Source organism: Schistosoma mansoni, chromosome 1 (genome assembly GCF_000237925.1).
Source record: "Schistosoma mansoni strain Puerto Rico chromosome 1, complete genome".
NCBI classification, from domain to species: Eukaryota; Metazoa; Platyhelminthes; class Trematoda; order Strigeidida; family Schistosomatidae; genus Schistosoma; species Schistosoma mansoni.
Genome location: NC_031495.1, coordinates 12,605,488 through 12,625,162, shown reverse-complemented (window position 1 = coordinate 12,625,162; position 19,675 = coordinate 12,605,488). Strand labels below are relative to the sequence as shown.

Sequence of the window (19,675 nt, the reverse complement as noted above, 5' to 3'; positions counted from 1 at the left end):
AAATCCGAAAGTATGAACTTGTACTTAGAAAATAAATCATATTAAACTTCTAAACTGATAATCACATGAACAGTTACCATTGATTTGGACATGTTTCTCATACTAAATTTATTAAAGGGATGACACTATTCACATTTAAACCGTCGATTTTCAAGCAATAAAAATTGCTAGACATTTCGGCTTATTGAAATACTTAACACCATACCTAAAAGGTGATCTACAATCATGTGACTTACATATAACGAAACAAACAAATAATTAATTTGCTAAGGACTCCCGACTTCTAATTTTATGAGTTATATTAAAAGGTTAGTTTATATTACCTAGGAAAAAAAAGATTATATAAATGATGATCAGTTTAAAAACCGCTTTTAAATAACACGTATAATTTCAAGTGACTAGTATCCGATATTATCATGGCAACGACAATTCTACGTATACATACCATAAAAATCTTGGAAAATGGTAAATAGAAAAGCAAATTAGGTATTTGAATAAATGAATAAATTATTTCTTTATACACAAAGATAATTGATAGAAGTTAGGAATTGCTAAAACGTGATGTAGAGTTTCATTAAAGTGTATCGAAAGATAGATCAATTGTTTAAATAATTGAAGCTTGTTTGTAATACATTTATCAAGTAGAGATCTGTATGAATAGATTGAATTATACATTTTGTAATGACGGCTAAACAAATTATTCGTGATACTTAAATCAAAGTGGATTTATTGAATAAAAGTTTATAACTCAACCGATTGACAACTGAACACTTTAAGGAGGTCTGCTTGAATATCTGGGCTACCTTTTCTTGCCATCTAGATATTTCAACAAGTTATTTGATTTTTTGTTTGTTTTAACACATAATTATGTCTATTAATCGCATAACCTACTCAGGCACGTTTATGAAAAAGTTTACGACATTTAGCTATCTGTACAAGTTAAAACAAGTACAGAGACATAGTGATAGCTCGCAATATGTATTGAACAGAATGGACACTTTTCATATGTCGATTCCTGAACTGCTAACACCAAATTGGTGATCGCTCAATATTTGTCGTCAGTACCGATCAAGAAATAAGAAAAAGAAACTTATTCAAATAATTCATGCTAAGAATTCGATATTGCACTAAAAATATAATATTGAATGAAGCCATTATTAATAAGAATTACTTAACCCACAGTACATTCATGAGGGTTTTCGTTCGAAAATAATGTAGAAAATGATTGATTAAGGTTGACATGGAAAGAAAACACATTCATTGCATTCAAATTCAATTTAAAAACTGCTAATGAACTATATATTTGAAGATCTATAAGGTATGCTTTAAGTAACTCAGATTATTACTGTTAATTAACGAGTAAACAGTTTACAACTAAGTTTACATAAACAACAAAAGCTCACTATCAGTAATAGTATAGTATTAATATGACTCTAAAGATAATTATTGAACTGCTCCTGTTTATGTTTCAGCCCTCCAAGTATTTCACTCTCTAAACTCAAACTGAAATGCAGTAACACTATTTTCTATTCTTTCTCAATTGTTCTTATCAGCCCATAAGTGTAAAATTCTGTACACATTCACAATACTTGATTAAAATTCATACTACTAAAAAACTATGTTAGTAGTGCGACTACCCGAATTACAGACAAGTTCACAATGGACTAATCTAAAAGTTGCATATGACAAAGGCAGAGCAAGGTTAATGATATTTTACTAAGCTAGTACAGTAAGACTTTTCATATTAAAGTGTTTGTTTGTAACTAGGAGTTATATCAAACAACATTCAAGGTTGGAAAGACAATACAAAATTTGTATGATTATATCATTGAAACTTAACACCAGTAATAAATATTAAATTACTATTTTCTAGGGATTAACATTTATTTATAATACAAGAGATGGTTATATATATATCATCAACTTATTAAATATTAGCCAGTCCAATTGCGATTCTGCATTATCTAGATACTCATCAACAAGGTGTATCCACCACTCTTACAAGAGACGTTTATTCAATACCAGATTTCAATCACGATCTCAAAGAATTTACTAGGGTACATGTAGAGCTCAAGTTGATCGACTATAACGTAGGACCAGATTTTCCAATATAAACGGCTATTATATATAAAACTACTCATCTATTCAGAAAATGAATAAATAAATTATTAGAATTCTACGACATTATACAGGTTTATTTACCAAATATATATCAGAGGCAGTAAAATGATCTTTCTCACTATAAAACTCAATACAGTCATCAATTTAAGTACCACTTATGGAAGGAGAATATTTTCAAGTGCTTTCAAAGAGATCACGACAATAAGTTGAATAAAAAGAGAGAGAAAAAAAGTACTCAGGGAAATTAAAAATAAAACCATGCAAAAATGTATGTAATATTATTTCTGTCTAACAAGTATCCGCCTCAAAATTATGAGTACATCTGTGAAATTTTAGTAGAGATATTAAACTGAAAATTTACCCCAGATACCAATTTGAGACTACAAGTTAGTAGTTTTTAAAATACATTATTTCAATAGGATGTCTACTGTCCATAAAAAAGTTAGACGTCAGCAATTTAGGGAACAGACGTACAACAAACAAAGATTGGACTACATCACCTTAAAATCAGGGAACCAGATGTTATCGATAGTTGACATTGCTTACAGTCTCGCGGCATATCCAAGATAAAATGTAATCAATCATTTACCAAGTATGGATCAATGTATCCGACTTTGAATCAGTTTTTGAAAAGGAGGTTCAAACCTAAGAACTATTGATAAAAAATTGAGAATCTTAACCATTAAGCCATCACTACATTGTATGCTTAACAGAGTCTAAGATGTCGCTGGTAAGTTTACAATCAAGACATATTATCACAGACACATTACATAATTAATTATCTGCAACAAAAAAAACAAGGATACCTAGTAGAGAATACAGTAGTTTGAAGCACAAACACATCTGAATAAGACCGACGCAATAACCTCGTGAAAACGACCAGTATTGGAATTGGTGTGTTTAAATTTGAAAATTCGACAAAATTCAAAAGTCCACAGAATTAAAGTGATCAGAAGTATAAATATGATGGAGTTATTAAAAAACCCTTACCTCTTCCAAATTTATTGGTTGAGATGACGTCCTTTTTATTTGTTGTCTAGACTGACTAATTATTCTAAGCAATGCAATCATTGTTTGTATTTGTTCATTTGTTAAACGACCATTATATTTAGAGACTAAGTGATAATTTAGTTGTTCTAAATATTGATTGGATTTTGTTAGTTCTCTAGAGTCCGGTTCTCGCTCACTAGCAACAGTGCTACCCAGAACAATACCAATATCCCCACGTTCTTTGTTTAACTCTTTTATATTTGCAGAATTGAAAGACGGTATATTACTAGATTGAGAAAGTGATAATGAATGAGAGATATGTTCTAAATTCGATGAAAGACATGTAGATTTTATGGAAGCGTTAAAATCTGCTAATTTTCTCTGCATATCCAAATCTAGTGAGTGATGCTGATGTGCGAGTAGATTGTCATCACCTAGTGTAAGTAAAAAAAGACAGAACAGATTAGAAGGTAGGCGACAATCGGTGATGAATAAAGAAATAAATCAATAGACTTAGAGTTAATTTTCCCTACAGATTTCAATAATACGAAGAACTATTGACAAGCAAAGGGAACTGAACAGTTGTCTCATACTAATTTAATCTGAGCGGTTTCCCCCAAACCTCCGACTTCAATAATAATCATATCCGCGCTAATAACTAGCTAGGAGGTGAATTATAAACGTTTTAGTGATAAACCATGACCGGTGTAATTGAGTTATGTTGAAAGTTAGTAAGTTGTTAACGGTAACACAAGGTTATATCAACTAATTCCAAAACATGTGCTTAGTCTAATAAATGAAAAATAAACACTAATGCATGAGCTGGATTACATTTCATTTCTTTATGGTCGATATACTCAAATTATCATTATCGATGCTTCACTATTGTTTTTATGAGTTGATGGTTTGAGATATAAGCCCTTGTAAAACCAGAATAGTACCTCGATCTGTTACATTACAAATATGGCTCAAAATCCAGTAAAACAGACCTATACGTATAATTCCGTTAAACTATGACATTAGATTAACATACGCAGGACAGAAAAATGGTATTATGATTTCACTATTAATGTTGTAGGTAGACCCAAAGGTGAAGTCCTATTTTGTGAAATCCGAAGAATTCCTTAAAAAAGCCGACACGGGAGACCCTGAAAACGCTAGGAAAAATTTATCCAATCAGTGTTGAATATAAGTATCACAGAAACATCTAAAAAGTGAAGAGTCACGTGTCACGTTTCTGACTGGATGATTATCTATCCTGCTACTGTGTTAAATATGACCCCAGAATCTTCCAGAAGCCCAAGACCATCTGGAATACTATAAATACCCTCTGTTTTCTGTACATAAACTAACCTACACATAGGTCCGGGACATAAGACAAAAGGCTGGTAGTTTGAAAAGCTTTACTTCCAAGGTTAGTTCAGACACATAAGTGTTTTCTTTATTTTACTTACACAAGAATATTTTCAGGTTTACTCGTGGCTTTGACATTCTTGGAGCATCTAGAGTCATGCTATCATCAATAACAAAATTCGTAATTATCCAATTACAATGTAATACACATTTTATTGTTTTTCTAGAACGCACTAGAGAGCTTCTACTGAACGCCAATCTAAAGAAGTATTTTTAGACTCTCTTCAGCTTCTGAAGACTTTACCGAGGGTCACTAATAGCAACCACATCAGTTTGTACTTTAAGAAGCCTTTACGCTGACTTGGCCTAAAAATGGTATGGCATGTCTTCGATTCAGTGCCAATCAGTGGACATTATAACTTAATATTAAGTTGTGACTTATTTGTCAATTGAAGGTTCATCGACTTAGCTTGAAGTTACACTGTGTGAGGGCTTGTGATACTACTCAGTTGTCAAAATCGAATTCAGTAAAGCTGAATTTAAACTAGCGAATTACTAGTTGCAACCCGAATACTTTAACCAATAACCAACTGTACAATCTTTATAATTATAAGTAGAAATCTATTCATTTTCCTTATCTTCCATCAACGTTCAGGATGTGTTTGAATTTTTTTTCTGAATGACCTGACCGACTTTGTCACACCTGTTTAAATATTGATAAGTTTATTTTGGAAACAAACTGACTACTAATCGTCATGTTATACTTATTTTTTTCATAGCTTTGTACTGACCTTGATTCATTAGTGTTACGGGAAGCACTGAAATAAGATGTCTTGCTGAATTGCTCTCATATCTTTATTGTTGTTATATCTTCCGAGAAGCCTAATAATATAGACAAAATTTCAGATATATTCTTTTATTATTTAAACACACATAGTGAAAATCAACTTCATGGGAGTGACTACAAAAGTGGTATCTTATTAAACCGAGGACTGGTAAAATCCCATACAGTTCAGAAGTAGAAGTAAACTGGGTTTGAAAGATTACGTCAACAAGGAAGAAGAAGCATTAATTAAGCAATTAATTAGTATGTGATAAAATATGTGAACTTGTATAGAACCGTTTCGTGCATTGTTAGAATTACGAAGGCTAAATTAATAATGTTTGTAACCAATACCGAGTTACTATGGCCCATCCGACAGAGTGTTTTATTGGTGAAAAAAAAACACCAGACCTTATTGCTCTAAACATTTACTAGAAAGTATGAGAATTTCATCAAGGGACATTCGAATATACTTTACTTGTATGGATGTGAATCTTCCTGTTGTGGATGTTATAAACTGTAGCTGGTCAGTCTATTTTTGGCATGCATGCATTCTGAGCCGATTGTCTCTACATTGCCATTGATCCATAAACGTTTTTAAACAAAGGTTAGGGGTGATATCTAGGAAGCGTGTTTTGTCCCAAATAGGATTCCACGCCTAGATACTATTAGAACTTTGCCTAAAACAAATGAATGTATGTTTTATATTGTGGCCTGCATATTTACCGACAAGATCCTTCGACGTCTCTTTTTATCATAAAACCAAACTATCTAGTTAGTATTGGAAAACTGCCACGTTAAACGTAATAGAATCTTAACCAAAGTTGATGAAAGAAATAGCTTACGAACCGAGGAATTAATGAAAAAAAATCACTAGATCTCCATAATGACAGTTAACATTATTTTCTAAAAATATAACATTTTTCCAAGGTTATATACATTGAAGCTCACATGTTTATTATTGTTAAAAATGAGAATCATTTTTTTCTATCATTCTCATATTTATTTATTTATTATTATGTATAAATTTTGCGCAAAGTAACAATCGATTTTTGGCTGCTTAAAATAAACTCTCTGATTTATGATATTATTTTATATTTGCACTAAATATATGAAAAGTGAATTTGGATATGTCGATCATGTGTTCAATTACCAATTATGAACAATCTATGTTTAATTAAGCCATTAAAAATAAATTTATGTATGATCCCCTCTATTATATGATACATAGTGGAATAAACATTAGGAGAATGAATATAAAGTAGATAGAAAGGTCAACTATAAGAATTTTGCATAAAAATCGCATCAATTCAAACTGCCATATAAAGAGAGAATGAATGAAAAGATATTGAAGTGAAACAAAGAGATGGATGATGATGACAGTAGAGAAAAAGTGGTAAAAACGATAGTGACAATTTTTATTTTATTTTATTTAAACACATAAATATTGGTACGAGGAAGCACCAGATATATATGCGCCACACAAATCTCATTTGATTTGTGTGAGGGCTGTGATACTACCCAGGTGCCTAAATTGAAGCAGGTGGTTTCCTTAGGGGACCACACCCGGAGCCTTTGACCTAAAGTTCTGATCCACAAGGCAGTGGAGCATCGTAAGGAGATGCAGTACCATGGCAGCCGGTGACAAACGATTGATTCATACGCCATTTTCCCCTCAGGATACTGGAGCCCAAGTGCACCATTGGTTTGGAATCAGGGTTTTCCAAGTCCCCTAGGTGGACTCGTCGTGTCCACTAACCCGGTTAAAGCGCCGGATATTGGCTTTTCGTCCTCTTAATTTTGTGAACAACACCCCCGTCACGAGAAGGCAGTGAGTAGGATTTCCCTGTCAGAGGCTATATACGCGTGTCCATGTGAGAGCGTTCCGAGAGGGAGAGTGGACTCTCCCCACTCTCGGATGTACCAGGGCATTTGGGAGAGAATAAGTTGTTTAATTCCATTGTTCATTAGCATTATATCTTCTCTATTCATATTCTACGGAGGATGATTGTGAATTAATTCACTAGTTCGATGCCTTTTTGGTCCTATCATATAATTCGAAATTATAAGCAAGGAATATGTATTGACTAAAATCAGTTATACGTTTAACACTGTTACTAACCAGAATCATACTTATTTGAGAATATATCCTTTTGAAGAAAAGAGTTCTAGATGATCATTTTCAGAAGGTTATTACTGTGTTTCTTTTCTCTGGATAATTTATGTTGGCCTCAGATCACAGATGAGGGATTATTTTGAAGCAGAAATAAGTGTACTGTCATTTTGTTTAAGAACTATCAGATTACAATGTTTGATATGAGCTTCTATTTAGAAAGTTGAAATCGCATATTTAATCCTACTTTATGTTACTTTCAAAGATTAACTCTACTGACTTGTATCTCATTAGTTAGATCTTATGTATGGGTATACTTTGAAAACCTTAGTTTTCTCTGTATCCGTCTGCATAAAATAATAAACCCTCAGTGATCGTCTATTTACTTTCACGTTTCTCGAGAACTGAAGATATTTGAAGATTATTTCATTTGAATACATAACCAACTTGTTCTCTTATGACTCCAATGCATAATTATCCAGTCTCCGTAGAGGTTGCTAATTCTCGATAATTTATGTACATACATAAAAAAAGTTTGTAGATATTTATTTTCCTAATTTAAGAGGGAATGCCCTCATCGAATTGACTAGTAAGACCAATACACTGATAAAGTTCCTATCTATGAACTTGGACTCTGTTTAGATTCCATGCGCCACATCTATGGCATCATTTAAATCGTTTCATTTAAATAACAACAATCTTCCCTTGATAATATCATGCGTATTTATAACACTATAGGTTTTACTGAGATCATTCTAATCTTGATGCTATAATCTTGTTTCGTCATACTTATATCTCGGATACATCGCTCATGCTTAAAGTTCAGTGTTACCTGTGAAAATATCTAATAAGTAAAAACAGAAATATCTTTTATGACTCAAAGACTTATACAGATCAATTAGATTTTACAATTTCAAAACATTCTGTTTTCATAACTACTTTTATAAAAATCCAGATGCCAATCGATATCGGCAAGCACCCACAATGATCTAATAATGTTAATATTTTCAGTATACCCTGCATTCACTGATTACCGCTCTGTTAAGATATTTCCAGTTGTTAATTTTCGATAGCACTAACCGCACTTGAAGAACAAGAAATTTTACATCTCAAGCAAACTAAATCCTTACATAACAAGATAGTAAAAGAGTTACTTAAAATAAATTCTCACTTTGGGAGACCACTGCTCAGTTGACCACCAATAGGATAAAGAAAACTCCATTAAGCAATTCTAATACAAGTGTACAGAGACGCCTCCAATTTAGGTTAGGTAAGAGATCACTATATTAAAACTGAATATGTCGATTTAAGTGAGGTTTTTTGGAAGTTAACAGTTTACTCATATACAACAAAACTTTTTTGTATTAGATTTTCATCTAGTTTAAAGTAACAACGAAAACTCCTTAATTAAACCACTCAACTCAGAAAATGTAACATCATCACAACTAGGAAACTGCGCTTGTTAGTGGTTTACATTAGGATAAATGATAATTAATCAATTTATTTAATGGAGTGTTAACTACTTAAAGTCGTCTTTGAACTATGTATTTTACAGGTTCAAAATGTATTCCACATATTTCAACTTTGGGAGTCGGACAGTAGTATAATCAGCTTCTATAAGAAAAGAAAGAATTACCTCGCACATAGGCTAATGAATTTTATGAACACGTTATATATTCGAATAACAAGATGAGAAAGAATTTGTAAGTAGAAAACTAACATACCTAAATCCCACTCACTGAAAGAAGGTGAATCTGCACTATGCCAATGATCGACTATATGAGAAATTCCATGTTGGCCTGAATCACTTCCTGGATGTTCTAAATTTTCATCGAAATCTGACTCTGTAAAGGGATTTTGCGATGAACCAGGTAATTTACCATCTGTTCTCCAGTGTCTATTACTTAAAACACGACCACGACGACGATTAAGCAAGTAGGCTTTTAAACGTTGTTTGACCTGGTATCAATAAAACAAAAACTTGGATGAAACAAATGATTATTTGATTAAAATGTTGTTAACAAGTTACTCCAGTTAAGGGTTTAAATTCAATAGGCATTGGAATTAGCTTCAGAGTTTATGGAAAGATATTCCATAATATGATAAATGCGATTAGTAATTAATGATAATAGTACATCATCAAAAAAACAGCGGCACTGTTAACATCTTTCATCAGAGGTATAATTACGAAATAAATTACGGAAATTTCTTCTGGATGGATAACATCGACCTGAACTTTTGAAATGCTAATAGTCCGGCAGTGTATGTGTTTTATCCTAACTCCTCATGAGTACTTAAATCAAAATCTCTGTATGATTTTGAGGAACTTTTCAAAAACGGATGATGGACGCGAGTTTACGAAGTAATTTGTAATTTAGTCCCATTTGGTTCAAAGTTTATTTTCTCGCCACCCAAGCAGGATAGTGTTCATCAGCTTGATTTGCGAGCGAGCACATAATAAAGTCGAGTTAATCAGGAACCAATAAACTGATAGAAACAAATTATTCTGGTGTATTATGTTAGCTTATTTTTTGTTACGTTTTCAACAAGCGAATATAACGTTGTGTAGAAGGCTCTATTCAAATATCTCGGTAACCTTTGAGAGAAAATATCATCGCCAGCATCTTCTTTGAATCCGAATTTAATTGACGGAATTTTCCTCATGGCTAAATAAGCGTGTTCTGCAGTCGTTTTAGCTGGCAGATTTTGATCAACGAATATTAAAAAGTATTCGATCTCGAAAAAATACTTTGAAGATTACCTAATGCGATAATTGGAATCATGAACTGATCTAAGTTTGACCACCATTAAAACCTGAAAGCAGTGGACAGCCGTTTCGTGCCAGTATGAGACCCCTCATCAGTGCGTATCCACGACCCGGGACGAGGGAATCGAACCCAGAAATTTTGGTTTAGCATGTGAACATCTAACCTCTAGACCATTAAGTCGGCATCCAACGGTGAATTAGATCAATAGACAGCTGTAGTTTATGGTACGAAGTTATTCAAATCGTACTATTAATTGGGCTGGAAAAGGTTTCAGTCGACATTTATATATCCGTATCTTCTTCATAGAAAGTATAGCTGAATAAAATTAGAACACAATGACTGTGATAAAGTGAATAGTAGAGTAAGACCTAAGTGCGCGTGAGTTTCTTGATTCGATAAGGTTTACATTGTTAAGACGGAAACTTTTTCTTTAAGGATATCAAGATAAAGTTTGATAATTCTTTAATATATACACTTATAGGCGATTACACATACAGATAATGAAACCATGGAGATATTGTAAATACACAAAACAATTAAACGATATGCATTACAAACGACATCATATCCTCATCCTCGCATATTTTTCATATTTAAAATGCTGATTAATTTGCAATATCGTTATTAAAACGATAAAACTTCAGCCTTCTACATGTAGTAGGCGCTAATGATATTACCCAAAACAACAAAGAAAGATCCCCAATGAAATCATCTGGCTCAGAGAATATAACACCACTAAAACTTTAACCTGTTTTATTAAAGTGACAAGTTTGAGTAACTGTATGCCCCAGCTAAAAAAATTAATGATACCACACATCAAATTACTCTTCATACATGAAAAATGTTACAACCAATTTTAATAGAAAGATATCTTTATTAAATTACTGCTTCTATTACACGACAGATAGTTCTAAAATTTTAAATTACTCGAGAAACCTTTGTTAGATGGAAAATGCCTTTCTATTTTGTTATTGTTTCGAATACGCAAGCCAATACATTTGGTATCAAGGAAAAACAAAATATACTTTTCATACAAAACCTGATTTTTGTTTAGGCGTAGTGAAAACCATTATTCAATCGTTGACGTTATATTGAGACAGCAGATGGATGGTTCTAGCACGTTCTACATAAAGGCTTCTAGTGGCTCCGTATCGAAAAATGAAGCCGAGACTGGGACAGAGAAGTCAGTTACGTAACACTGCGGGATGAAGGGTAGTTGTATCAAGTTAATATCTGTTGGTTCCTCGTAACTGTAGTTTCAGATTTCATCAAACATATTTCGACGTCAAAGTCAGTGGCCACCGATCATCCGGATATATAAGAATTTAGCCGCATTGTTAAATCCCCCAGGATCGCGAACAGCAAACATTATTGAAAGGTAAATATAAACAAAGATAGTAGAATAGCGTATAATGTGTAGATGATCACTATTTAAAAGAATAGACATCCCTAAATCCGAGAATTGCTGTTGGTCTTCATTTGGAGTCATTCAACTCATTAACAATTTCACAATGTTCAAAATTCATAATAATAACTGAACTTAACTGTCGCTTCACAGTTAACATTAAATACTAGCCAGTTTTACTTATGTACAACCTTTTAGCCCTCAAAGATAAGTGATCCCATTTGTCATGAAACGGAAAGTCAGTTAGCACCAAGCTTATCAAGCCACAGAAACATGGAGGTTCGAAAATGAAATTTGTGAAATTGTTTCATACTTGTAGCAATTTTAACAACTAGTTTTAGTTTTCAACTATTACTCATTATAAACAAAAAACATGTCTATATGTGATAAATATGTACTATCATTTCGCATATTGTGCGTTGCATTGGCAAGTCGCAAAGATCTTATGAAACCTGTAATACAATCACTTACTTAGATGATGCATTGAGAAGGTAATTTTCACCAGAACTATTAGAATACAGTCCTGATAAAAATTATTTTCTGATCGAATTATCAAAATTTGTCAAACAGACTTTTGAATCGTATTTGCGACTACAACCATTGATGTCAGTAAAGTTTAAAACACCGTAGCTATACTTGAGGGCTAGTGATCTTACACTCAAAAATATTATTGAGAACTAGATGGCTAGAATACTAACCTGTGTTGAAGAAAGACGACCTTCTCCTCCTTGATCAAAGGATACTTGACGTGATAGAAATGAGGAGCGAGAAGGGTTTGATGATATGCTTGCTGAATACTCTGGAGATGTTGGTATTAGTTGGTGGTAAGAAGTATGTAGTGACAAACCATCTCCTGATCTGGTGGTTGTATATGTTCCGGTTGATGCACCTTTAGTAAATGGTGGATGAGTAATATGATGTTCCGTGCTGTTGGATAGTTCAATAAGAGAAGAAGTAGACTTCAGAGATCCAACCGTTCTATTGGATTCTCTTTGATCCATTCACACATAAGAATGGTTGAATATCTCTAACAGATAGTTAAGTCTGGCAACTGGTTGAAGTTACTGAAAAAGAAAAGTATATAAACTAAGGTGTGTCTTGATAAATTTAAGCACACTATCGCCCCAAAATCACCCAGAAAAATAAAATGGATGATATTGTAATATGTATGACAAAAATTAAGATCAAAACCCAACATATTAAAGAGTAAAAATAACGATTTTATACATAACAAATGCTGTACAATGTTGCCCCATGTAGTTCCAGCAACAGATAACGGAACAAATAAATTTGAATTGTACAGACTAGTGGTGGAACAATGACATCGATGCTGATTAGTAAATGAAGGTCTCATATAGTAAGATCCTACTAAAAAATTTCTTGATGTTAGGAACTTAATCTAAGAAGGGTTGAATTAAAGGTTGTGATGCATAGTTAGACGGAAAATAAGGAAAACATAGGTATGTATATTCAGAGGAAATTCGAGGTTACGATATATTGACGACCTCAGACAACGCTAAGAATTCAGGCTGTTTTTTTAACTAATATAAGAACAGGTCATCAAAATAAAGTCTGTTGACAGAAATAGAATGAAGCAGCAATATATATGGTCTACGAGTTTTCACAAGGTTCATAATGAATTCGATTTATCTTTAAACAGGCTACTTTGGTGACAAAGGCCCAATCATTCAAGAAATCAGTTATTACTCAAGTCTTTTACTAAGCCGAAAATACATTTATTAACGATTCCGTAGTTTCTGCAATATTTGTGTTAAAACCTAATGACACTAGAAAGGTGGTGTTATTAGATCATTGTCCGAGAACCACAAAAATAAAGATCCTAATAATGCCAAGGAGTTGTCTTAAACAGGGGTATGTTACCCAATGAATTAGTAATATCATCAACTGGTTTATAGTTTGGTTGAAAGCAAAAGAATTCTCAATAAATTATTCTAGGCCAAATCTACATCAGAAAATGTTGGAGTTTTGCGTGAATTTGTACCACATTATTCCTATTGAAAGGTAGGATGAGAGATGTTTTCTTATTATTCGCCTTTTAAGTAACAAAAATGGATATCTTCTACAAAGCTTATCATGAAATAAACGCTAACTGGCATTGCTTTTAGAATTTCATACAAAAAGCTCTTGGTAATGAGTGGTTAGTTATTATAGTATCACCTAAAAACTTTTGTTATAATCCATCAATAAATTTGCGAACAACTGATTTTATACATTCAGCGAAGTACGCAAGTAAAGTTGGTTACAAATGACCAAGGATTCATTAAGTAAACACTGACCCATGTTAAAGATTCACGGATACAGATAACATATAAAATCTGACTAACAGAGATTTTAGGTAGACTAACCGCCACACCTAGTTTACTTCTCATATGAAGCTGAAGAACGTATGTCGTCATTTACACATGGGACAACACACATTTAGGCTTAATTTTCATTAAGAGGTATCCAATTAGTATGTACGGAATCTAATCGATCAATGAAAATTCAATCGTGAAGCACTGAAAATTGAAATTCAACAGTAGAAAAGATATAGAACTCAGTGACTATATTACTCCCATTAGAAAGATATAAAGAGTAAAGTTAAACAGTAAGGGTGAGCTAATAATGAAAGTGTGAATTGCTCTAAGGTTATGGAACACTAAAACAGAATGTTGTTTACAAAACACAAAAAGGATGGTCTCACAAAATAATTGCAGTCATAAAAACATCTGAACTTATTTAAAAACCAATTGGTGGCTAAAAGACAATGGTTCGTGACCGCGGTGCTGAAATGGGTATCTATGAAAACAATGGCAATTGAGATGAATCCATATTTTGTTGTAATGATCGCTGGTCTAAAGAACCCCATTTTTGTCCATTCCGTTTTAACGCTAGGGTTATTGGTGTTATTTGTCGTATATCGGATGATAGGCACTCACGTTAAAGCAGCTTTAGGGGTAACTACCGTTCGGAGAAATCTGCTATTCACTGACATAAATACTTTAGAGGTATTTGTTTGGAAAATTATTGAGTCCTTGACATTTCGGGGTGTCAGGAAAGTAGTTAAAATAAATGAAACTGCTTTATAGAGAACGAAGCATAACATAGGAAGAAAAGTAAATTAGGACTAAGTAATTGAGTTATCAAACTGTAGTAGGCGTTTGGGATCTGGAATACAAAAGCTAACAGTGACATTTCGAGAAGATTTGTGATCATTCGGCTGATTCTGTCTCCAATAACCTGAAGATATATGCCGCTAGGATCTTCAGTATATACCAAAAGCTGACAGGAAAGGTTTTTAAGATTACGAGTACGAATGTAAAGATACAGTCCTCAAAAATAAATTCGTAGACTTTACTAGAGATGCTGAGATGACCTTGAAAATGCCGATCAACTTACTAGGGTTATGAGGGTTATATATCAGTACGATGAATTAAGATTATAGTTTATAGCTGGACCTTAGAGTTAGGAGTCAGAGTTGTGATTTTCATTACGAACTGATACCAGCCATAATGCCAAAACGCTATTTAGCTATACAGATCGGTGAATTTCGCGCCGAAATCCCGGCATCTTAAATCTGATTGGTTTGTCCAAAAATAAGTCTCACCTTCGAGGCACGTTAATCTCGTCCCTATAGTTCAACCTTACCAACCGAACTACAACAAAGTATAAGTTTCATCCGTATCACGTGACTAATAAGAACCGACCGACCGAATGACGAGATTTGAATTCCCAGCACTAGGTATAGGATCAAGCGTTTTCAATAAACAGAAGGTAGAGAGGAACTATAAACTTCTAACTGGTCGGCTACGGTCGACTGTAGTGAGTGTAGAAACGTATCTTCATACAATGATTATCTAAAAGTACCCGTAAATAGATTGGTCAACGAAGAACTCGAACTAATGTTCGTTTACATTATTAAATTTTGGAACAAACCTTCAGATTCAAGTAACAAAATAAGTAATCTGATGTGTAAAAAGACTATAACAAATGCTCAGGTCTAAAGTTACACTTTTCAGTGAGCTAAATATTCTTCAAATGATATTTAAATGAAATAACAAGTAGAACGTGAGAAATGGAATAAATGGATTTGACAACACGCTTCCTTAATTCCTGTGACCATGTTGAAACTGGAATGTATTTACAGTCATAACTATCTCGCAGCTATATTGAGTTACGTACTGTTATATCAGGCTATGAAATTAAAAGCGGTACGCTAATGAGAAGTAGGTTCATGATAAACGCTCAGGAGGCGAGACTATAATTTACGGACGAACCAATCAATTTTAAGATAGCAGGTCTTGGATTTTGGCGCAAAACCTATTTATTTATTTGGTTAAAATGGAGTTTAGGGAATTTAGGTGATGTCAGTTAGTGATGAAAACTGTAAATCTAATTCTTAACCTTAACCATCAACTGTAAATCATAATCCTTATTCTTCACACAGGCTTATAGCACTCAACTGGCTGTAGCAAGTAGGTGGACATTCTTGAGGCCACTTCAACGCTGCTCAAACATCGTCCATAAATTACAGTCCCACTCCACAGGGTCGCGATTCATCCAAGTGTTTTTCAACTGTAGTATTCACCGTTTAGAAAACAAATAACCCAGATAACAAGCGCTAACACAATAAGTGGAGTTTTCAGTTTAAAATTGCTTACTGTTTTCACGGTAACAATGACAAACAAAAGCTCAAACCGGCTATATCTGGATCCCGAAGATTTCGGAGGTGGCGCTGGCCATAAGGTCACACTCTTCACCTCTACTTGTACGAACAAACAAAATTGATCTAACAACCAATATCTTCTGGGCGTTCCAGTCGAAACTGATCAGTGAAGTTATACGAGATAAGGCGTCTGCAACTACATTGTTTGCACCAGAAACGTGTTGTATATGTGAAGTAAACTGCGAAACGCTGTCCAGTTGTCGAGACTCACGAGGTGAGTACTTGTCCGAAGATGAGCTTGAAGAGAAAGTGAGAGGTTTATGATCAGTAAAAAAGTGAATGCTCGGCCTTCGATAGAATGTTTAAAATGCCGTACTGCACAATGCATAGCCAGGAGTTCCCTGCTGAAATTGCTGTACATCTATCTAGTGTCTAGCAACCGTCTCGAGAAAAATTCCAGAAGTTGTCAGGAGTGATTAACCCATTTTTGTAAGACTCCTCTGATTGCTGAGTCGAATGCGTCTAGTGTGATACTAATGAGAGCTTGAGTGTCCTGATGTGCCAGCATGGTCGCGATAAGTTCCTTAACTGTGGAGAATGCTTTTCTCTCGGTATCGTCCAGATTGGATTTCCACGAAGTTTGTCTATCCGCGGTTTCTTAAAGAGGGCACATTTTGGTATGAATCGTCTATAGAAACCTGCAAGATCGTTTAATATGGTCAATTGTCCATTGGTGGTCGGTTCTGGGCAATCCAGAATGGCCGCTACTTTACTTCTCAGATGTTGGATAGCTTGCGCATCAATAATGTGTCCTAGGAAATCTGAGGAGTCGGTTCCGATTCGGCATTTCTGAATGCTTACAGTAATGCCGTGCTTTTGCAGTCGTTCGAAAACATTGTCCAGATACTGGAAATGGAATTCTCTCTTTGGACTTCCACGTATGTGTAGTGACCGGCCAGTCTCGATAAGAACACGATTGGAATAACAGAAACAATTATTATTATTGTAACCAATTGTACCAGAGATTGTTTTACTGTATTTGTTTAACTGTATCAGTTTCACTTCTTGTTCCGTTTTCCGCCTTGTTTGGTTCGAGCTTGCTCACGCACTGCTTATTCGCTTGTACTCTTTGGCACGTCTCGGTATTATTTCGATACCACGAGATCGCCAATAAATATACTTGATCTGGACTAGTAAAGCCTTCTGATTTACGGGCTATCAAGGGAACCAAGTCGTTTCTGGGCGCGTAAACGAATTGTAGTGGTGATCATAGTCCGTCTTCGACTCGACATCCACTACATATGCATGAACGAAGTTGAGACCTCGAAAAACGACATCTGTGAATATTGGAAAGTCTGGGCAGCATTTCTTAGGACGAAAGGCACTCTCGAAAATTCGTAGAGTCTGAAAAGAGTTATGAAAGCGGTTTCTGGAATATCGTCAGTTGCCGTAGGGATTTCGTTGTAGGCTCTAACCAAGTAGATTTTCGAAAAGACAGTTGTACCTTTCAAGGTAGCTGTCAAATCGTGAATGTGATGCGACGCGTAACGACCGGGAATGGTTTTTGCATTCAAACGCCGATAGTCACCAGTTGGACGCCAATCGTTGCTGTCGTTTTAAGGGACCGTGTGCAAGGGAGTCGCCCATGAGCTGTTTGATGGTCAAATGATTCCTAACTTTATCATGTGGTCGAATCCGTTTTCGGCCAGCCTCAGCTATTCGGGAGCTAGTCTGTGTCCTTTCTAGAGTACAGAAGGTCATGTAGTCGTGATGTGATGTATGACATTGCTGGTTACATAAAACAATTTCGGTTGCAGTCGGTGTATCCCAGAGTACTTATCCAGTAATGGTTGATAGAAAGCGTCTGTTGTATGCCTAATTGTGACTGGGGATAATTCGCAACAGGAAAGTGAAGTTACGCAAACAGATAAGTTATTGTTTCCGTCTACTAGCCTCCGCTTGCGCGTATCGATGAGTAGATTATGGTGTTGTAGCAGGTCTATACCAATGATTGGCATAGAAACATCTGTAACAACGAAGATCCAGTGAATGAGTTCGCGTAAACCCATGTTAAGGTAAACGTACCTTTTACCATATGCGATGATTGGCTTCCCTTTTGCCGCCTGTAAGTTTAAAACAGATTCGTGATGCCAGTCGTTAGAATTTGCAGGGTTTTCTGCAATTTCTGGAAGACTTCTCATACTGGTTATTATACCAGCACCAATCGGGATTACCCGTATCCCGTGGTCCAGAGCCAGATCGCCTATGTGAAGTGCTTCTTCACGGGCTGAGTGATCGTTTACGGTCATTACAAAATCTAAGATAACGGCTTAATGTATGTCATTTTGGGTCGTCTGGAGTTTTTCTTTGACTAAAAAAACCTCAACATTGGACGATTTCGTAATTTCTAGGATGCTATCGGCAGATGCAGCCAGCTTGTCTACGGCGCTGTTTTGAAACGAGACCAGCATAGGTTGCACCTGTTGAGGAAGTTTGGACAAGAAACGTTGTATAAATAGCCCATCATCGAAAGTTTTTCGACCAATTAACTCTACCAGTCGTAGCAACACGTCTGTTGCTGAACCATGTTTTCAGACAGATGTTACTAAGCAGGTTAGATCTGCGCGTTTCAAAATCGACCGTTCTGGAGTTTCGTAAGGTTCCAAGACATCGATGTGACGTACCTGTTGACTTCGCGCGGTAGTACCGTTACTACCGCGAGGAGTTGTGAGCGTGGACCAGTCACGCCGTGTTCATAGTCAGCTTCTGCGCAGCAGAACCGAGCTTCTATATTGTCCGGCCAAAAGAGCAATAGCCGAAACGAGGGTGGTGTAAGGATCTTGACCTTAAGTAGATTAGGAATCTGTTTTGTGACGGAGAATTTAGAGGATAGGGATGAACGAGGGAAAAATATTCAAAAATGCAAAAAAAGTATCACAATATATAGAATATGAAGTAAGCGATGGTTTATGGAGTTCCATAAAGGAACAGACTCACAGTTTATGGGTTGGTGTGCTAGATCACGTTAGGCTCACCAATGATGATGCTACCGCTATTGTAGCTTGACAACACTTTACCAACAAAACCTTCTATAATTGAATCGGGCCCACTCAGTGAAATCAAAAGGCAGAAGCAAGGAGGTTGGAATATATATTTGATAGATCATTAATGTATCGAGAAGTGACTGACCAGTGGTCTCAGAAGAAGTTGAGTATGGAGTTCCCACTCGTGATCTGGTGCGGACTCAAGACCAAGCGCCTTCAGCTAGGTGAGTCCATTAAAACTACTGTGGTCACCATCCAATATCGAACACTCGAAAAGCTATTGATTTTGTGGAATTATTTACAGCTACAAAGCCACCTGAATGCCGCTTGCTGTCCTTTGTGATATTCAGTGTGTATCATGAAATCAGTTGGAGTGCATAAATTCAAATAGC

General features: G+C 35.0%; 1 protein-coding gene across 1 annotated transcript in view; it reads right to left on the bottom strand.

The window, feature by feature from the left end:
- Smp_069380 (putative histone deacetylase 4, 5) overlaps positions 1 to 12,574 on the bottom strand; it is a gene marked incomplete at both ends in the record, with an annotated part of 38,791 nt that extends 26,217 nt beyond the window's left edge. Inside the window, 3 exons of the mRNA XM_018793294.1 lie at positions 3,112 to 3,545; positions 9,125 to 9,359; positions 12,272 to 12,574. Of these exons, the coding sequence (XP_018647821.1) occupies positions 3,112 to 3,545; positions 9,125 to 9,359; positions 12,272 to 12,574 (972 nt within the window). The remainder of the gene's footprint in view (positions 1 to 3,111; positions 3,546 to 9,124; positions 9,360 to 12,271) is intronic.
- Positions 12,575 to 19,675: the final 7,101 nt, after the last annotated feature.